At 33.4% G+C, this 16,466-nt stretch overlaps 1 protein-coding gene across 2 annotated transcripts in view; it reads right to left on the bottom strand.

The window, feature by feature from the left end:
* raskol (Ras GTPase-activating protein raskol) overlaps positions 1–16,466 on the bottom strand; it is a 102,563-nt gene that overhangs the window by 72,391 nt on the left and 13,706 nt on the right. The window contains exon 2 of one of the 2 annotated variants that reach the window (XM_088243662.1): positions 7,915–9,208. In XM_088243662.1, the coding sequence (XP_088099788.1) occupies positions 7,915–9,124 (1,210 nt within the window). In that variant the 5' untranslated portion in view covers positions 9,125–9,208. Of the gene's footprint in view, positions 1–7,914; positions 10,291–16,466 lie in introns of those variants that run through there. The other variant, XM_088243663.1, reaches the window with a different exon arrangement.

Below are 16,466 nucleotides of genomic sequence, written 5' to 3'. Positions count from 1 at the left end.
AATAAATAAATTTAGTATTCAAAGACCACGTGTAATTTGTCATTGAACAAACCAAGGCTGTAAACAATAGTTTGTCATGATGAATGTCGGTACGCACTATTTAAGTAACGCGTATCACTCTACCCACGCTAAATTATAACAACATTATTAAATTGCAAATCACCACTAGCAATATGATTAGTCGAGACAGGAAATAATTAAAAAATAAATTTTTTAAGTCGCATTTTTTTTACGAGCAGATTTGCACTCTACTTTTTTTATGCTTAAATTTGCATGTCCTTTCTACCGTCGCACGTCGATATGAACGTTTTCAATTTAGTATAACCAAAAAAACAAATATAGGTCTGCAATAATATGGCATTTTCACAAGTCGGGAATAACAAACATGTACGACACTAAAAAAGTCTAATGATATAAAGTACCTTGGTATTATACTAAATAGTAATATGAAATGAAAATTACAAATAAATGCTATAGTAAAAGGAGTCAGAAAACATTTTACATATTTGTTAGATCAAGAAACATTCTCTCTCCAATAAATATTAAAACTGTTTACTACGCAATCATACAGTCTATTCTGCAGTATGGAGTCATAGGCTGGAGAGGAGCTTACAAGACAAATTTACGTCCACTTTTGATTGCCCAAAAACCATCGCTAAAATTATATTAAATAATATTGATGTTTTTTGTTGATACTGGAGTTTTGTCAAATTTGTTGATACTGGAGTTTTATCAAATTTCTTGATAAAACTCTATAGTGAATGGTTATGACAAAATTATAAATAAACTTATCAATGAAACTTCTCAAAATCAAAGTCAAAAATGAAGTATTATGCTAACTTTATCTGTTAAAATGTGTTCTTTTCCCACATTTTAAATAATAAAAGCTTAGTCCCAATTTCGGTCCAAAAACTCCCAAAAATGAACTGTTTAGGCAAATAGTAAATATTTATGTTTCTGTCCCCCGTTAAAATACGTAATTAATCTTATTTATTTATTATATATACGGCCTAAGCCAATTACAACAGTTACATGAAGAAACATAAATGCAAGAAACTGAACAAAACGAACATAAAACTATTTAGCAAAGACAAACAAGGTCAAAACAATAATTGTATACAATATATTCATAAAAACGAAAGACCTAAGACTTCGAGCTAAACAATGCCAATCCAACTTCATCCCACACTGTTTAGTCGCGAAGCGATCTACGAAAAGACGGAAGATCTATCCCAAAGAATTCTAAGTCGTGTGATGAATGTACTAATCTACTCATTCTGGACATTGGGGCATTAAAAACCAAGCTGCTCTTAGAAGATTTTATAAATGACAGATTTTGACTTCTGGTCACACGGTTGGGAACATGAAAAGAAATTGATTGCAACAGAGATGGGACATCACTTAAAGCATTAAGTATTTTAAAAAAAGGAATATAAGGTCCATCACAGTTCTAAGTCTCTCCAATGAAGACAGATTAAGAGATATCTCCAAAATACGTGAAGAATAGTATAAAAAACTGTAAATGTTGTAAAAACAATTCACCAGTCTTGAAGATGCCTACTTAGGCGAAAGCGCTCGTTGGTCAAAATAATAAAAAGTAAAACTAAAAGAAGAAGTTTCATTGATAAGTTTATTTATAATTTTATCATAATCATCATATATTAAATAAGCCTAGAATTACCCTTCAAATTTAATTTTTAAAGAACTAGATATACCCTCAATTGATGGTATCTTTAAAAAAGCATCTTGAAATACAAATCTTCAAAGAAAAAAAAACTAATTTACAAAATTCTCGAAACTCTAGATTTTCAAATCATTTAACTTTACACAGATGCAATATAACTGCAGCTTTAAATCATTATTCATTTGTTGGGAAAAAAACTTTAATAATCTTTTAGAAATCCTAAAATCAATAACAAATATTAAAACATTTCATTATAAATTTAAAAAAACACATGAAACTCACCCTATACAGAGGAAAATTGTGTATATTTTAGAATATAATATCTAATTTTAAGGAATCTGTTAGTTAAAATTAAATGTAAATAAAATATAATACATATGTGTGTTTTGTAGTGTTTTGTAATATAAATAATATAGATGTATATAAATACCTTGTTTTTAAAACTGTCTGAATATTTGTTTAATTATGTTTGTTTTTTAAGTGAGTCTTCTTTGTTTATTCTCAAATGTAATAAAAAAAAACTAAATTGTTAAGTGTCCTCGGCACGGGAAACCCCAGTGAGGTCACATTATTTTTATTATTAATTTATAGTTTGTAAGCGAAAAATATGAATAAATAAATAAATAAAAATAAATAGACAAACAGTTTATAGATAAAAGTTTATTCAATATTCAATAAATATTTGTAAACTATATAATGTATATAAAAAAAAAAAAAATGTAAAACAAACTTTCTCTCTAAGAGTTTCCTCTCTATTAAAGAGGTAGAAACTTTATTATGAATTATGTATGTACCAATCATTTTGTAATTTTATACTTTATTTTGTCAAGATTTCTCAGTAAAATAAAAAACGTTAAAAATAAATTATATAGAGTGATTTTTCCGGTTCTAATTGTATAACTATCAATGTATTCAAAAAAGTTTTCCTTTATAATTTTCGGGTTTAACAATGAACACGCACAAAACGGCTCGCAGTAGGCATCACGTTATTTTGACGTCACGCGTTATGACCGTCGACTGCGCTTCTAATAAACATTGCGCACATAGACACAATAAACGTCATAAGTACCATTTGTCCCACAGAGCGCGTAACATCTCGTTTTCGGGTAATTCAAAATATGCATATTTCAAAACATTGTAGAAAATTTATCGTACGTCGCACGAAAAAAATATTAATACCGCTCTCATTGTAATATTTTGCTTTTTTCAAAAACAAAAAAACGTCGAAGGCCCTAATAAAAATATCTTGTACTATTTTATTGGTGTACGGACACGATGTTAATTATTAAAATACAAAATTTTCCATTTAGTTTTTCTATTTGGTTTTACGTATTTTTTTATTTTATCTCTGTCTATCCTCGCCTCTGTTGTATACACCATGATTTGGTCTGACACACGTTTTGTGTATCCGAATCATGTTTCCAATAATCATGTGTTCATTGTACTATACGACATTTCTTAGGCATCCAGATGTTTGCTAACTGAGATTGATGTGTTCTCATCATCACTATGGCAGCATCATCTGCATGGCATGTGATGTTAATGACCTTATCTCCCTTAGTATATTCACTACTTTTTTTTATTCTTAAAGGCGTTTTTTTTATATGTATTTATTCTGCTTGTGTAAGAAAAGGTTTTAGGCGTATGTATTGTTGTTGTATATATTTAGTTATAAAGGTGCTAAACTTGCTTTGTTCCTTTGTTGTTCGCAATGTGTGTTATTTTATAAATGCTAATATTATTTTTGTTCCGAATTGAGTTGTTGTAACTCCTGGGAATGTAATTCAAGGTATTATACTTGTAAAATACTTTGTGTTATATGATTTATATTTTTTTTTTATTTAAAAATGTATGATCTATGGCTGTAAGTAACGTAAGTATTCCGACCAGTCCCGGCACGACTGTGCATTATGTATCTAGGGAAAGTTAGACGAAGAAATGTCTGCAATGATAAAATTGCAAGTCGGCGCCGTTTATACTGGAACCATTTGTACTTTACGGAGTCAACGATCCACTTACCCAGCTGGCTAGCTAGGATTCCGAACCTTCGTCACGTTTTGCCATCTCGTGCAAACTAATCAGAGAAATCTCGTCCGTGACAAGCCAGCGAACTAGCGCCAACTGCTAACATCGACTTCCTCGGTGATTTTCACATCTGAATATTCATTCGAAGGTGGGCGCATTCCAACAATGGGGATAACATGTACCTGAATTAAATTTTTTTATTTTTTTATTCGAAATATTAGCATTTTATTTTTATCAAACAAAGAAAACATAGATAAACTAACTGTATTACAAAATAAAGCCTTTAGAATCATTTTGAAAAAAAACAGATATACGAGGGTAAAGTCGATGATAAATGAAATGAAATTATTAACATATAAACAAAGAATATTTTACAATACAATGATATTTGTTCATAAAATTATAAACTCAAATAAAAAAACAGAATTTTGGAAAAAAATTGATCGGAACCAGCATGAACACGATCACAATACTAGAGAAAAGAACAAAATTAGACTTCCATTTAGGAAAAAGGCAAAGTCACAAAATTCAATTTTATTTTAAGCAATTAAAAAGTATTACGAAATGGAAAAAAATATTTATGTAGAAAAAAAACATATCAAAATTTAAAATAATGGTCAAGACATATGTGATAAACAATTTATAAATTAAATATATTTGCAATGTTATTATTAGAACACACATAACAATATGAATGATATGTGTGCCCTACTTTAAGATTTAAATAAAAATAAATAAAAAAATAAAAAATAAATAAATATTAAGAATACAAACATTTTATTGTACGAAATGAAATTTCGTCTCCGAAAGATCAATTCCGGGGAAGACCCATTTGTCGAAATGTTCAGGACAAAAATCTTGCAATTTCGTAAATGAAGACAAAAAATCAAATTAAATGCAGTTTATTTTGTTTCATTGATTTATATGAGGTTGATTGTGGCAGTTAAACTGCAATCGCTGTTGTTTTCCAATTCTATACTTCACTTCCATAAATAAGCGTCGACACCAGGGGTGGTATTCTGAACGCAAAAGCGCGCGTAAAAAACGCATTTTTAACGCATTTAAACGCATCAAAATACACGCTAACAGAGGGATCTCTTCGCGCGCAATTCCAGCCCAGGACTCCGCTTTAAACTGATATTATTTAGTAATTAAAATGCTTAAAATAATTTTGAACATCAATTTAACAATGTGTAATAGTAATATAATTATACCATTTGTTATTGGAAACCCTACATCGCTCTTTTACTAAATTGGCGTATAATATATTATGAATTCTTTAAAGTAGGGGCCAGTCCTATTATTATTATGGATAACTTATATAGCGCCATTTTCGTAATATAATACCTCAAGAGCGCTTTACAAAATGTTCCTGGCGTCACTGCGGCCTGTGAAGATCTATTCTGACGGGGCCCGAGAGTCGATTCTCACTCTCAAGCCCAGGTCTTAAAGAGTCTGGTTACTGTGTGGAAGGCGAGTTTTCATTTTGCTAAATCTCTCCCTCAGAGCTCCATAAAGTATCGGGCTATATAAGATCCTCGGGTTTAACTAGTGGTCCCCTAAGGATGCGGTTTATTTTATGATATTAAGCGTCACATTTACATATAATGTGTATAGGTGTTTCCTCATCTGCACTGCAGAAGCTACATCTAAAAGTTTCAGAAAGATTCATTCTAGCGAATTGGTTTATTCAATCTGCAGTGCCCCCATAACCCTCATTTGATTTTTGCTGAGTCGAATATTATGATAGCGATTATAAATAATATTTGATGAGATTTTTCAAAGTATTATCATGTGGTGTGTTATATGTAAGAAAAAAAAATTGTAAACAATACTTTGTTTTTTAATTCCGAATTTATTTTAGTACAAGGAAACCTATCTAGCATCGTCTTTTTTTACACGGTACTAGTGCAACGTAGTTTCTGCGCAAAATGAAGCTCCAGCGTACACGCTAATTTCATATGAATGATGATGTATTATTAACATTTATTTGAGAAGTAATGAAAAAAGAGGCGATTGTTGATGGGGGCAATGACGACGCATCAGACAAGTGACGCAAGATCGGCATTGACCTTTTCTTAGCGGATTTTACGTGAAGATTTTAATTTAAATACAACATTATATTTATCATAGCGGTGTACGGTGTATTCTTCTTTGTTATCGACTTATATATTTTCAGCAACGTATTATTATAAAATGTACAAAGTAAAATGTCAAGTTGCGTTGGCGAAAATGAATAAATTCGCGGTCTCAATAATGTTAGAAGCAGTGAGGACTTCAGGCCTATGGGAAATTGTATACAAAAAAGTTTTCTTACGCATTAAATTGAACGGCAAAGTTTCTTGAAAATGTACGAAAAAAATAATCAAAACTAACTATTTTGAGCGACGTCACCATCAACCGATGATAAGAGCTGGGAAAGATTTTCGGTTTACTTACCGTCAACGGACCAATCGGCAGAACTGACCGAGAAGCGGAAGAAAACTTGAGACGTCCCACGCGGAGTAATTTCAGAAATACAAAACTTCAAAAGATCATAGCGCTGATGATAAGATGCACAAAAATTTTTAAAAAATAATTTTGGCTTAGCTTTGTAGTCTAGTTGGCTGGTTTAGACCATTCTACAAATAAAAATTATATTTAAAGCATTACTTTAGTGGTTAAAAACAAAGTTGTTTTATAATAATATTTGGCTGATTTATAAAACACCATTTTTTTTCAGCTTTACAATCGTATGCTAAATTTTACATTATAACTAAGCTAAAGTGACATATTATATTTTCTGATTTAAAATTGGGGGTATGATAAACTAAAGAAGTGAGATTTTAGTTGGGATCTGAACTGACTGGGACTGTCGATGATTCGTAAGTTTGAAGGCAATCGGTTCCAGGCAGAGGGGCCGGCAACGGCAAAAGCACGATCTCCAAATCTAGAGTTTGAGGAGCGCCGGATTTCGACAAGTTTTCCTCTTCCTGAACCAAATGCTGACCTAAGTGATGATTTTCTTCGACATGTATTTTCCCTAATACAAAGGTCCGATAGGTATCTCGGAGCCATTTCATGAAGGGATTTGAATACTGTCCAGCAAAGCTCGTATTTTATTATCTCTGGGCTTTTTAACCAGGGAAAATCTCGAAGACGTTGTGAGATGTGAGAATATTCTTTTACTCCCGTAATAAGCCTTGCTACCTTGATTTATTTTATCATAATACATAACCACGTTCAATATAAATTTCAAATGTAGAATGGTCTTAACCAGCCAACAGCCTAGACGTTCATATTATATGCTCAAAAATGTTATATATCTCAGTTGGAATATATGGCAATTTTAATACTATTTTGAGTACAACATAAAACCTAGAAATAATGTTTTGGAGCTTTGTACTTTTTACACGTGTAGATTAATCGATTGTGTATTTTTAATTGAAATTGTACTGTTAATAAATACTACAGTTCTTCAAATCGGCTAGAAAAACCCCAAATTTAAATATAGTCTAAATGGTGTAGATTTGAAAACTGTGAAACAACAAAAAGACCTCGGAATAACAATAACAGATGATTTCAAATGGGAATGTCACATATTAAACATAGCAAAAAATCCAATTTGATTATCTACTAGATAAAAAAGCCTTCTTATATATAACACCGAGTATGCTACTAAAAATATACAAAACATATATCAGATCTACTCTCGAATATGGGTTTCAGATATGGAATCTTTATTTTGTTAAGGATATCAACTTGTTGGAAAGAGTCCAAAGACGAGCTCCAAAGTTGTCCCCGACCCTAAAACGGCTTCCATATGTGGAGAGACTAGAAACTCTCGGTCTCACAACGCTGCAGGAACGGCGAGAAAGGAGTGACCTGATAGAGACATACAAGATACTCAACAGTCACTTTGGCTGCCCAAATTTGGATCCCATGTTCGAGCTTAAACAAGATGCTCTTCTTTGAGGCCACAGTCTCGGGCTGGAGAAAACGAGATTCAATCTAAATCCACGGAAGCATTTCCTGAGCAATAGGGTTGTTGATGGTTGGAATAAGTTGCCACAAGAGCTGATCTCAATGTGTAGTCTCAATGGGTTCAAAAATGGACTAGATTTGTTTTCGGAAAACTTAAAATGCGCCAACAACAAACTTTCATTTAAATAGATTGAAGCATATCAGATTTAAGCTGCTCGCTTAAAATTAATAATAATATTTACCAGAGTGTACGCCTTCGTCTTCTGCATCCAAACATCCTCTTATTGCACTTTTTCTCGCCTGCAACGGGGTCATCCCACTTTCCGATGCACCCTGCACCAATGTTCCATATACCAACGCCTGCACCAGATCCTTCTTCCCGCAGCTGTCCTCGAACTCCTTCAGCAACCCTTGGAAGTATTCTCCGTCTATATACGTCACGGGAGAGTCGACCACCTCCGGTTCCGGTTTGGTAAATGCCTTCAGCAAGGAGTTGCTCCTAGACAACTTCGTGCTGTGAGATCTCCTGATCAGACTGAAACCGGGGCTTTTCGTCTTTTCTTGGACCATGCTTGTGTCTGTTCTCGGAGGCGATAGGAATATGGAAGATCCACCGCTGCTTTTCAACGGACTTCTGGTTAGCATATTCTGCGGTAGAGTTTTCGCTTTATCTTTTGAATCTGGACTTTTTGGGGAATCTACAGCGAGCAGAGACATGTTACTTTTTGAACTTGATTTCAGTATTTTAGGAGTACTCAGCAGTGAAGTTCTTGGAGATTTACCATCCGATGACAGATTGATTCTAGAAGCTGATTTTGATGTTGTTAAACCAATAAAACTTCGCTCTTTTTTATGCGATAACTTAGGATCAGGAGAACCACAACTGAGTGTACTTTTCAACGGAGTTTTACAAACTTCTATTTCTTTAGCGAGCACCGTAACTAACATTATTGATGGAATGTCCGTTTGTGACTTTGATGTTTCGACCTTAACTTGTAATCTGTTATCGTCCTTCATGATTTTATCCGTACTATTAACGATACTTAACGATTTGGTAGAATTGCTGGAACTATTGCATCGGAGGTCGCACGAGCTAGAATTAGTGTCTTTTTTACTTCGGGGTTCATTAAAGTCAATATCACTGGAGCATTTGGATAGGCCGAGGTTCTTCGGAGGGGCTTTCGTGGGGAACGTGTTGAAGGCTTTGGACTTGTCTCTCGTGGGGCTGATGGATATTCTGGTGACGCTTTTCCTCGCCCGGAGAAGAAGCCTCTGCGGCGCGGGGGTGTAGACAGGCGGGTGCGGAGACGGAGGCAGGTAGTTTTCCAGACTCTCCGACAGAGGAATGTAGAAGACGGATTTCCTCCTTCCGCACTCCTCGACATCGCTCGTACTGAGGCTGGCGCTGGAGTTGTCCAACATTACTGCGGTCGGTCTAGATGCTAGATCCATTCGTCGTAAACACTTCGATACGGCACTTTACGCAACGGACTCATGTTTGCGAGTGACTCGTTGAGCCTTAACCTTTTCTATTTACTGAAAGTAGAACAATCCGAGTCACAACGTGTCCAATAAATCTCTCCGGTCACTATATTACTACGACTACTTCCCCGTAAATACAGCCAGAATGGATGCAATACCACTTTTATACCACAATACAATCCTATTGATTATGTAGAGAAGTGTTTCCTAACCTTTTTAGTCACGGACCCCTAGGAAATCAAGCACAATTTTGAAGGACCCCCTTAGTAAAAAGAGTCACGACTGCATGCACTTATTTAACTAACTGACCGGCGATGCCATCTTGACGGATTTCCCGTCATATCTGGCGGATCGGAGTGCTCTTAAAGCGGGAAAATTTCGTATTTAACGGAATTTTTAAGAATACGGATCCTGGCGGATTTTATGAAAAAATGTCACAGGGGCATTTCAAAATGAAATTTTAAAAATGGCAACACTGTAACTGACTCACTTCACTTCAGTCAGTCTCGCACACTGCTCGCTGTCGCACGTTCGCCGTGTTAAGTAAGCGTAGCGATTACGAGGCTTTTGGTGGTATTTATTTACTATTGTTAAATGGTCCAGAGATGAGACTGCGGACCCCCATACTAATATTTGCAGACCTCCAGGGATCCGCGGACCACAGGTTAAGAAACACTGATGTAGAGCAACAGAAATGTTTCGGTAAGGTAAGGTTCCATCTTTCGATTCTCTTCCTGAAATGTAGGATCCTTAGGTATCGGGGAGAGTTGGGAAAACAAGGAAACTCCTGATTCTTGCAGTCCAACTATGGTTGAATTCGCTAGTTAATCTGAAGTGGCTAAACTTGCTAACACCCCCCTGAAGGATTTCTTTTACACAACACTAATACGCACATATAAACAAATGTATAGGGAAAGCATACCATTAAATCTCCCGACTTGCGTTTGGGAATAAGCTGTTTATTTTATTTTTTCATTTACATATATACTTGTTACGTATGTCCTTCTATTACGTCGTATTTTCACGTGATCGGGGAAGGATTAATAGGTTTTGATTTATCTGATCTTGTCCATTATGTTAACATTCTTTTTTAGCCATTTTACCGTTGTTCAATCATGCATTCAAACACGTGACCATTTCTTAATTATTTCGACTATCAACTCCCAGTAGCTCAATCACAAATAACTATCGACGTGCTAAAAAGCGACGTGATAACAATTTCTCACATAGGTTGTTTATCGCATTCGCGATCGCATTGAAACATCCGTGAACACCTAATATTAAATGTCAAAATATTTACATTTCACGACGTATCACATCTGACATCCTGCTGCGCAATCACATATATGAATTTCACCCGTGTAAATATGAAAAAAAAAGCAAAACTGCTATTTTCATTTATTCGTTTACTTGATTACATTGATTTAATATTGTAATATTGACTCATTTTGTTTTGAGAATGTACCTCTGAATGTCCCCAGTAGCACAATCACAATTAACTATCGACGTGTTTAAAAACATGCTAAGCATTTGAGCGATCACAGAGAATAATAATGAGTATGCTTATGTTATCGCAGTCATAAGTCAACGAGTGTGTAATCTCTAAATCAACGCTCGTGTTGGTTTGTTTTTTGTTTTCCATGTAAATAAATGCAGTTCATTGGCGAAAAATCGGCGTTTACCATAAAAAAATAATACAATATATTGCAGTTGCAAAATAGTAAGGAGTACCTAGGAGTACAAAAAAGTGAAAATTAAATTACAATTACTATGGCGACTGCTTTTCTTGACATTTGGCTTGCCAACCGCCGCGCCGGCTAAATGCAATAAATAGCATGATAAATAATAAATGAATAAATACAAATAGCAGTTTTGGAATATTTTCCATATTTACACCGATGAAATTAAAATATGTGATTGCGCAACAGGATCATACGTCGCGAAACGTAAATATTAGGTGTTTACGGATGTTCCATTGTGATCGCGAATACAATAAACAACCATGGTGAGAAATTGTTATCACGTCGATAGTTATTTGTGATTGGGCTATAGATTTGCATTAATTTCTGATTTCGTCATCCGTATCTGTCACACGTCGATTTTATCATACAAATACTAGATAGATAGTGAAGCCATAGGTAATTAAACTACCAATTTCAATAAATTTTATTGTAATACCATGTGGGCTTCTACTTAGGCAAAACAAATACTTCAATGAGTTTAAAGACCCGAGTGTGTATTTCGTAACGATTCTCTATAATCGATAGTACTCGAGAAGGGCAGATTAACATGACAAGCATTACGAATCGACATTTAGCATAGCTTAACCGAGTGGTTATTAAGCCTACTACAAACTACGAAGTATGTCTCCCTACTCCCTATAAGATTACGAGAGTAACCGGTTGGATTAGAGTACGAGATATTTAAACCGGTTGATTTTATTCGACAATACAGATCTGGAGTAAGTCATTCATTTCGTATGTTTGGGGACCTAGTTTACAACATCAAAACTACAAAAACTGTAACTAAAACAACTGTTTTTTCAAGTAAATAAAAAAAATGATCCAACGGTAGTTTTACTGTAATACAAGAGCCAGTTGCACTAAAAAAAGTTAAGTTAAAAAAGTTTAAAGTTAATAAATTGTTGCGTTTTCGTCGAAGTGAACGAAATCGGCTGCATGAAAAAATTACGATAAAACAACCTTTGGCCTATTTTGACGCAAACGCAATAGTTATTTTACATTTTTTACCAACTTTTTGTGGTGCAACTGATCCTTGTGGCATCTTACAACAATTGTTAAGTTAAAAAAAGTAAAGTTAAACAATTGGTGCGTTTCCGTTGCAGGCAAAATGTGTGGTTTTGTCTTACTTTTGTCGTGCGACCTATTTTTTTCATTGTAACGAAAACGAAATAATTATTTTTTTGTGCAACTGGCCCTTCAACCGATTTTTTTAACGATTAGAATATCCGATTTCAAAAAATCTATATCAAACATTTTACAATTTTTTAATCTAATTTATGCATGAAACTTATGCAAGCTTGTCAATATGGCATTTGTGCCGGATAATTAATACATTTTTTAAAATCAATATTTTCCCATAAAAAGTCGATTTGCGGAACTAATATTCTGATTTAATATAAAAACATTTCTGGGGTTTGGGAGTTAGCACATTCCTAAATTTAACAGAACTGTCCGCGACCCGATGCGACGTTCTTAAAAAAATCACTGTAGTTCAACTTTTTGCATCAAAGGCACAGGCCGAGTGACCTAATTATAGTGCTAATTCATTAATCAGATATATAAAATTCACATTTCATTTTTGTGATCCCACTGGAATTATAATCAGAAATCCTCGTGCGTAAGATAATCATCGTATTATTAATATTGAAGTCAGTACTAAACGATACTGTAGATATTTATTTTATTTTAATCACAGGAAAATGTACTTTTTCAATTTAATATAATATAACATTCCACGTTTAACACCCCTGCAATTATATCACTAATTAATTTTAATGTACCAAGAAGGACAACTCGGCAAACCTACCAAGAACTGTGGCAACAATACTTCGACTTCATATGGTAAAAATGCAGTCATCAATTGACTTCACACTCTAAGTAACAAGACGTTGGTGACTTGTTGTATGTGAAGTTTAGTACCTACGGGGCGGCACTTCTCATGTATTTCATAGATAGGGAAGCTATATATTTTATTGTTTGAATTTCTTTATGAATGTTTTTTTTTCGTTCTTTTTCTGATTTTATTTATAGGCACAAATTATTTATCTTTATCATTTATACATATATTTTATTAATACATATACAGGGTGTTCTTCAAACCCTGTCACATCCGAAACCACAATGATCAGTATGGGCAAGAAAAAATATTAGCATATTTAAAAATATATTTAGAACAAAAAAAATTTAAAAAAATAAAATATTTGAAATAAAGAAATGGTTGCTTATTTCTGCAGGGGAAAAGTTCTCTCCTCCTCCTCCTCGATTCTCCCCTGCAGAAGTAAGCAACCATTTGATTTTCTTTATATATTTTTTTTTAAATTTTATTCGTTCTAAAAATTAATTTTAATGTGCCAATATGTCTTCTTGTTCATACTGATCATCGTGGTTTCGGATGTGAAAGGGTTTAAAGAACACCCTGTATATAGAAGTTTTAAAAAAGAATGTATATACATATATTTTATCGTTTAGTGTTATTTAAAATTGTCTTATATTTCAATTATTTGCAACAGGGAGGGAAAATATTTTATTATTGGGAATGTGGAAGTCTAGACATCTACAGGGCTTATGACCTGTCATTGGCTGGTTTAAGTGGCGACTTTACAAACTGTGTAACATTGACCATTTTACCTATGTGTAAAGTTCCCTGCCCGTCTGCAAACATTTGGACATAATCAAAACATTTTTGTCATAATTAAAAAGTTTTTTTACAGGTTCAAAATATTTCTATTACCAATTTTATTTATCAATATTTTTATATCAGTTTATACAGTGTGTTCTTTAAACCCTGTCACATCCGAAACCACGATGATCAGTCTGACCAAGAAGACATATTGGCACATTAAAATAAATTTTTAGAACGAATAAAATTTACGAAAATAAAATATTTCAAAAAACAAATGGTTGCTTACTTCTGCAAGGGTGAAGCGAGGGGAGGAAGGAGTCTGATACACCGTCAACCACATGGCCACGCCCCCCTCGCTTCTCCCCTGCAGAAGTAAGCAACCATTTGTATTTTTTAAATATTTTATTTTTAAAAAAATTCTGCGTTCTAAATATTGTTTTAATTATGCTAATATGTCTTCTTGCCCATACTGATCATCGTGGTTTCGGGTGTGACAGGGCTTAAAGAACACCCTGTATAATTATCATTATGTTTATCTTTTCAGACTTCCTAATTTGTAAATATTCATTCATTCGTTTTAAATGCCATCATTTACTTAAAATTCTACTTTCATGAATGTACATTATTGCGATAAATGTAAAAAAGGCGCTAAGTGCCGTTTATTTCAATAATAAAAAATATGAAATTGAAACATTTCTTTTTGTTTCAAGTATATACTTAATATTATGTTGAACAATGTAAATTACATATTATTATTAAAGTTTATGGTTTCCATTGATTTTTTAATTGAAAAAATTCCTTTACAAAATAAATGCTTTCCAAAATTATCATTTTACTATTGATAAAAAAGAGAAATATCTAAGAGAGCCTACTAATAAATAATTCACTATTGATAGTCATGATGATAAATATAAAATGAATATCATTGTACCGAATTGAATAGTAAATATAATATGCAGTATTATAATATCTATTAGAGTAGAAGTGAAGCATGATGGAGTGAAAATCTATCTGATGGGAGCAAGAGCCATTCATTCGCAACAATTGAAGAAATCCCACAATTGTGCCACGAATAATGAACTCTTAACATTCTAATTCAAAGATCGCAAACGATCAAAAAAATAGAACAAAAATTCAATATTCTTTTTAGACTTAACTAAATTTATAATTAATAAACAATATTTTGAGTTTGTCCTAATTTTTGTAGACAAGGACTGGATTCAACTCCCTGGGGAGCTCCCCATTTAAGAAAAGGTAATATGGAAGTCCAGGTTCTTGTTCAATGTTCTTCATCTCTGTTGTAATATGTTAATAAAAACAGCTCCCCAGGGAGTTGAATCCAGTCCTTGTGTACAAAAATTTGGACAAACTCAAAATATTGTTGATAAATTACCTGGTCCATGAAGAAGTATAGAAATTGAAAAAATAACATTTTCAGGCGTTGCCTAGTATGTAGGTGAAATAATTCAATTAGATGAATCTCACCCGCATAAATAAAGGTTTCAGCTCTTTAACTTCACAAACATCAACAGATGAAAGAATTGAAGGAATATAGATGTTCAAATATAGGCAGAATGGTGAATGTTACACAGTGTGTAAAGTGGCCACTTAAACCAGCCATTGACAGGTCATAAGCCCTGTAGATGCCTAGACTTCTATATAACCTTTTCTTAAATGTTCTTCATATCTGTTGTAATATGTTAATATAATTAATTTATTACAAAATTTGACTCTTAAGGGATTTGATCAAAGTTCAGATAGGGAAAAGAAACCCTGTACGAAAATCTAAGCATTTACAGCGCTAATTTTAATTATTATGGATAACTTATATAGAGCTATTTTCGTAATATAATACCTCAAGGGCGCTTTGCATAGTGATTCTATGGATAAATAAATTTAATTGAAGAATTTAAATTTGTAATTTAATTAAAACAATTTATTTGGTTTTGGTATCACATGCTACGGATTTATTCAAATGATTTAGAGAACAAGTGGGTTTTAAGTTTTTTTCCGAAACATCACTTCACTTTCACAGCCTCGCACCTCTGCTGGGGGAGCATACCATACCATAGGGCCATAGGGCTTATGACCTGCCATACACAATACAGAATATTATACTGACGTTATAAACAAAAAAGGAGTTACAATATTTGAGTTTGTCCAAATGTTTGTAGACAAAAGACTGGATTTCACCCCCTCGGGAGTCATTTAGATTAACAAATTACAACAGGGATGGAGAATAAACCAGCCAATGACAGGTCACAAACCCTGTAAATGCCTAGATTCCATATTCTCTTTTTTAAGGTATTCTCCATCCCTGTTGTAATTTGTTAAAAAAGGAGTTAATTACAAGTCGAGCGATCTATTTTTCTGTACAAATGTTATTCATCTCTGTTGTAATGTGTTAATGCATTATGTCAGTGAAGGCTCGATCTTTTAAATAATGTGCATGAAAAACACTTGAGAATCTCTGCTCTAATTGAACAAATCATTAACATTTTGCGGTATTCATCTTTCGCTTGATTAGTTAACAATTGACCCTATCGTTAAGAGTTTTGGCTATAGGAGAAAACATAATGGCGCTGTGGGAATATCCTACAAGTGATTATAATTATGTTCATGGCTTTACAGTAAACGCTATTCAAATTTTGACCTTTAGCGGAAAGTGAATGCGCCGATTGTTGAGATTAAAAAAAGTACTAGTGAGAGGAACTTTTGTAAGAATTCCGTTATTAGGACCAATGCAAGCTGCACTGAATTTAGTAGGCCAAATGCTATTTTACCGACGAATGTGCAGTAAAACGAGAGTACATTTATTAAAATTTTATTAAAACTGAATTTGTTGCAACAGAGAGCGAAAAAAAATTAAAAAAAGAAAGACACAATGGTGTATGGTAGACTTGGTTGGAGTGGAAGCGGAAGAGAGGTGTTAATAATTGAATTTGAT

This window comes from Micrasema longulum, unplaced genomic scaffold, assembly GCF_059751315.1.
Source record: "Micrasema longulum isolate JH-2025_06_02 unplaced genomic scaffold, ASM5975131v1 h1tg000224l, whole genome shotgun sequence".
In the NCBI taxonomy this organism is placed as follows: domain Eukaryota; kingdom Metazoa; phylum Arthropoda; class Insecta; order Trichoptera; family Brachycentridae; genus Micrasema; species Micrasema longulum.
This window is presented reverse-complemented; position numbering and strand designations above follow the sequence as displayed.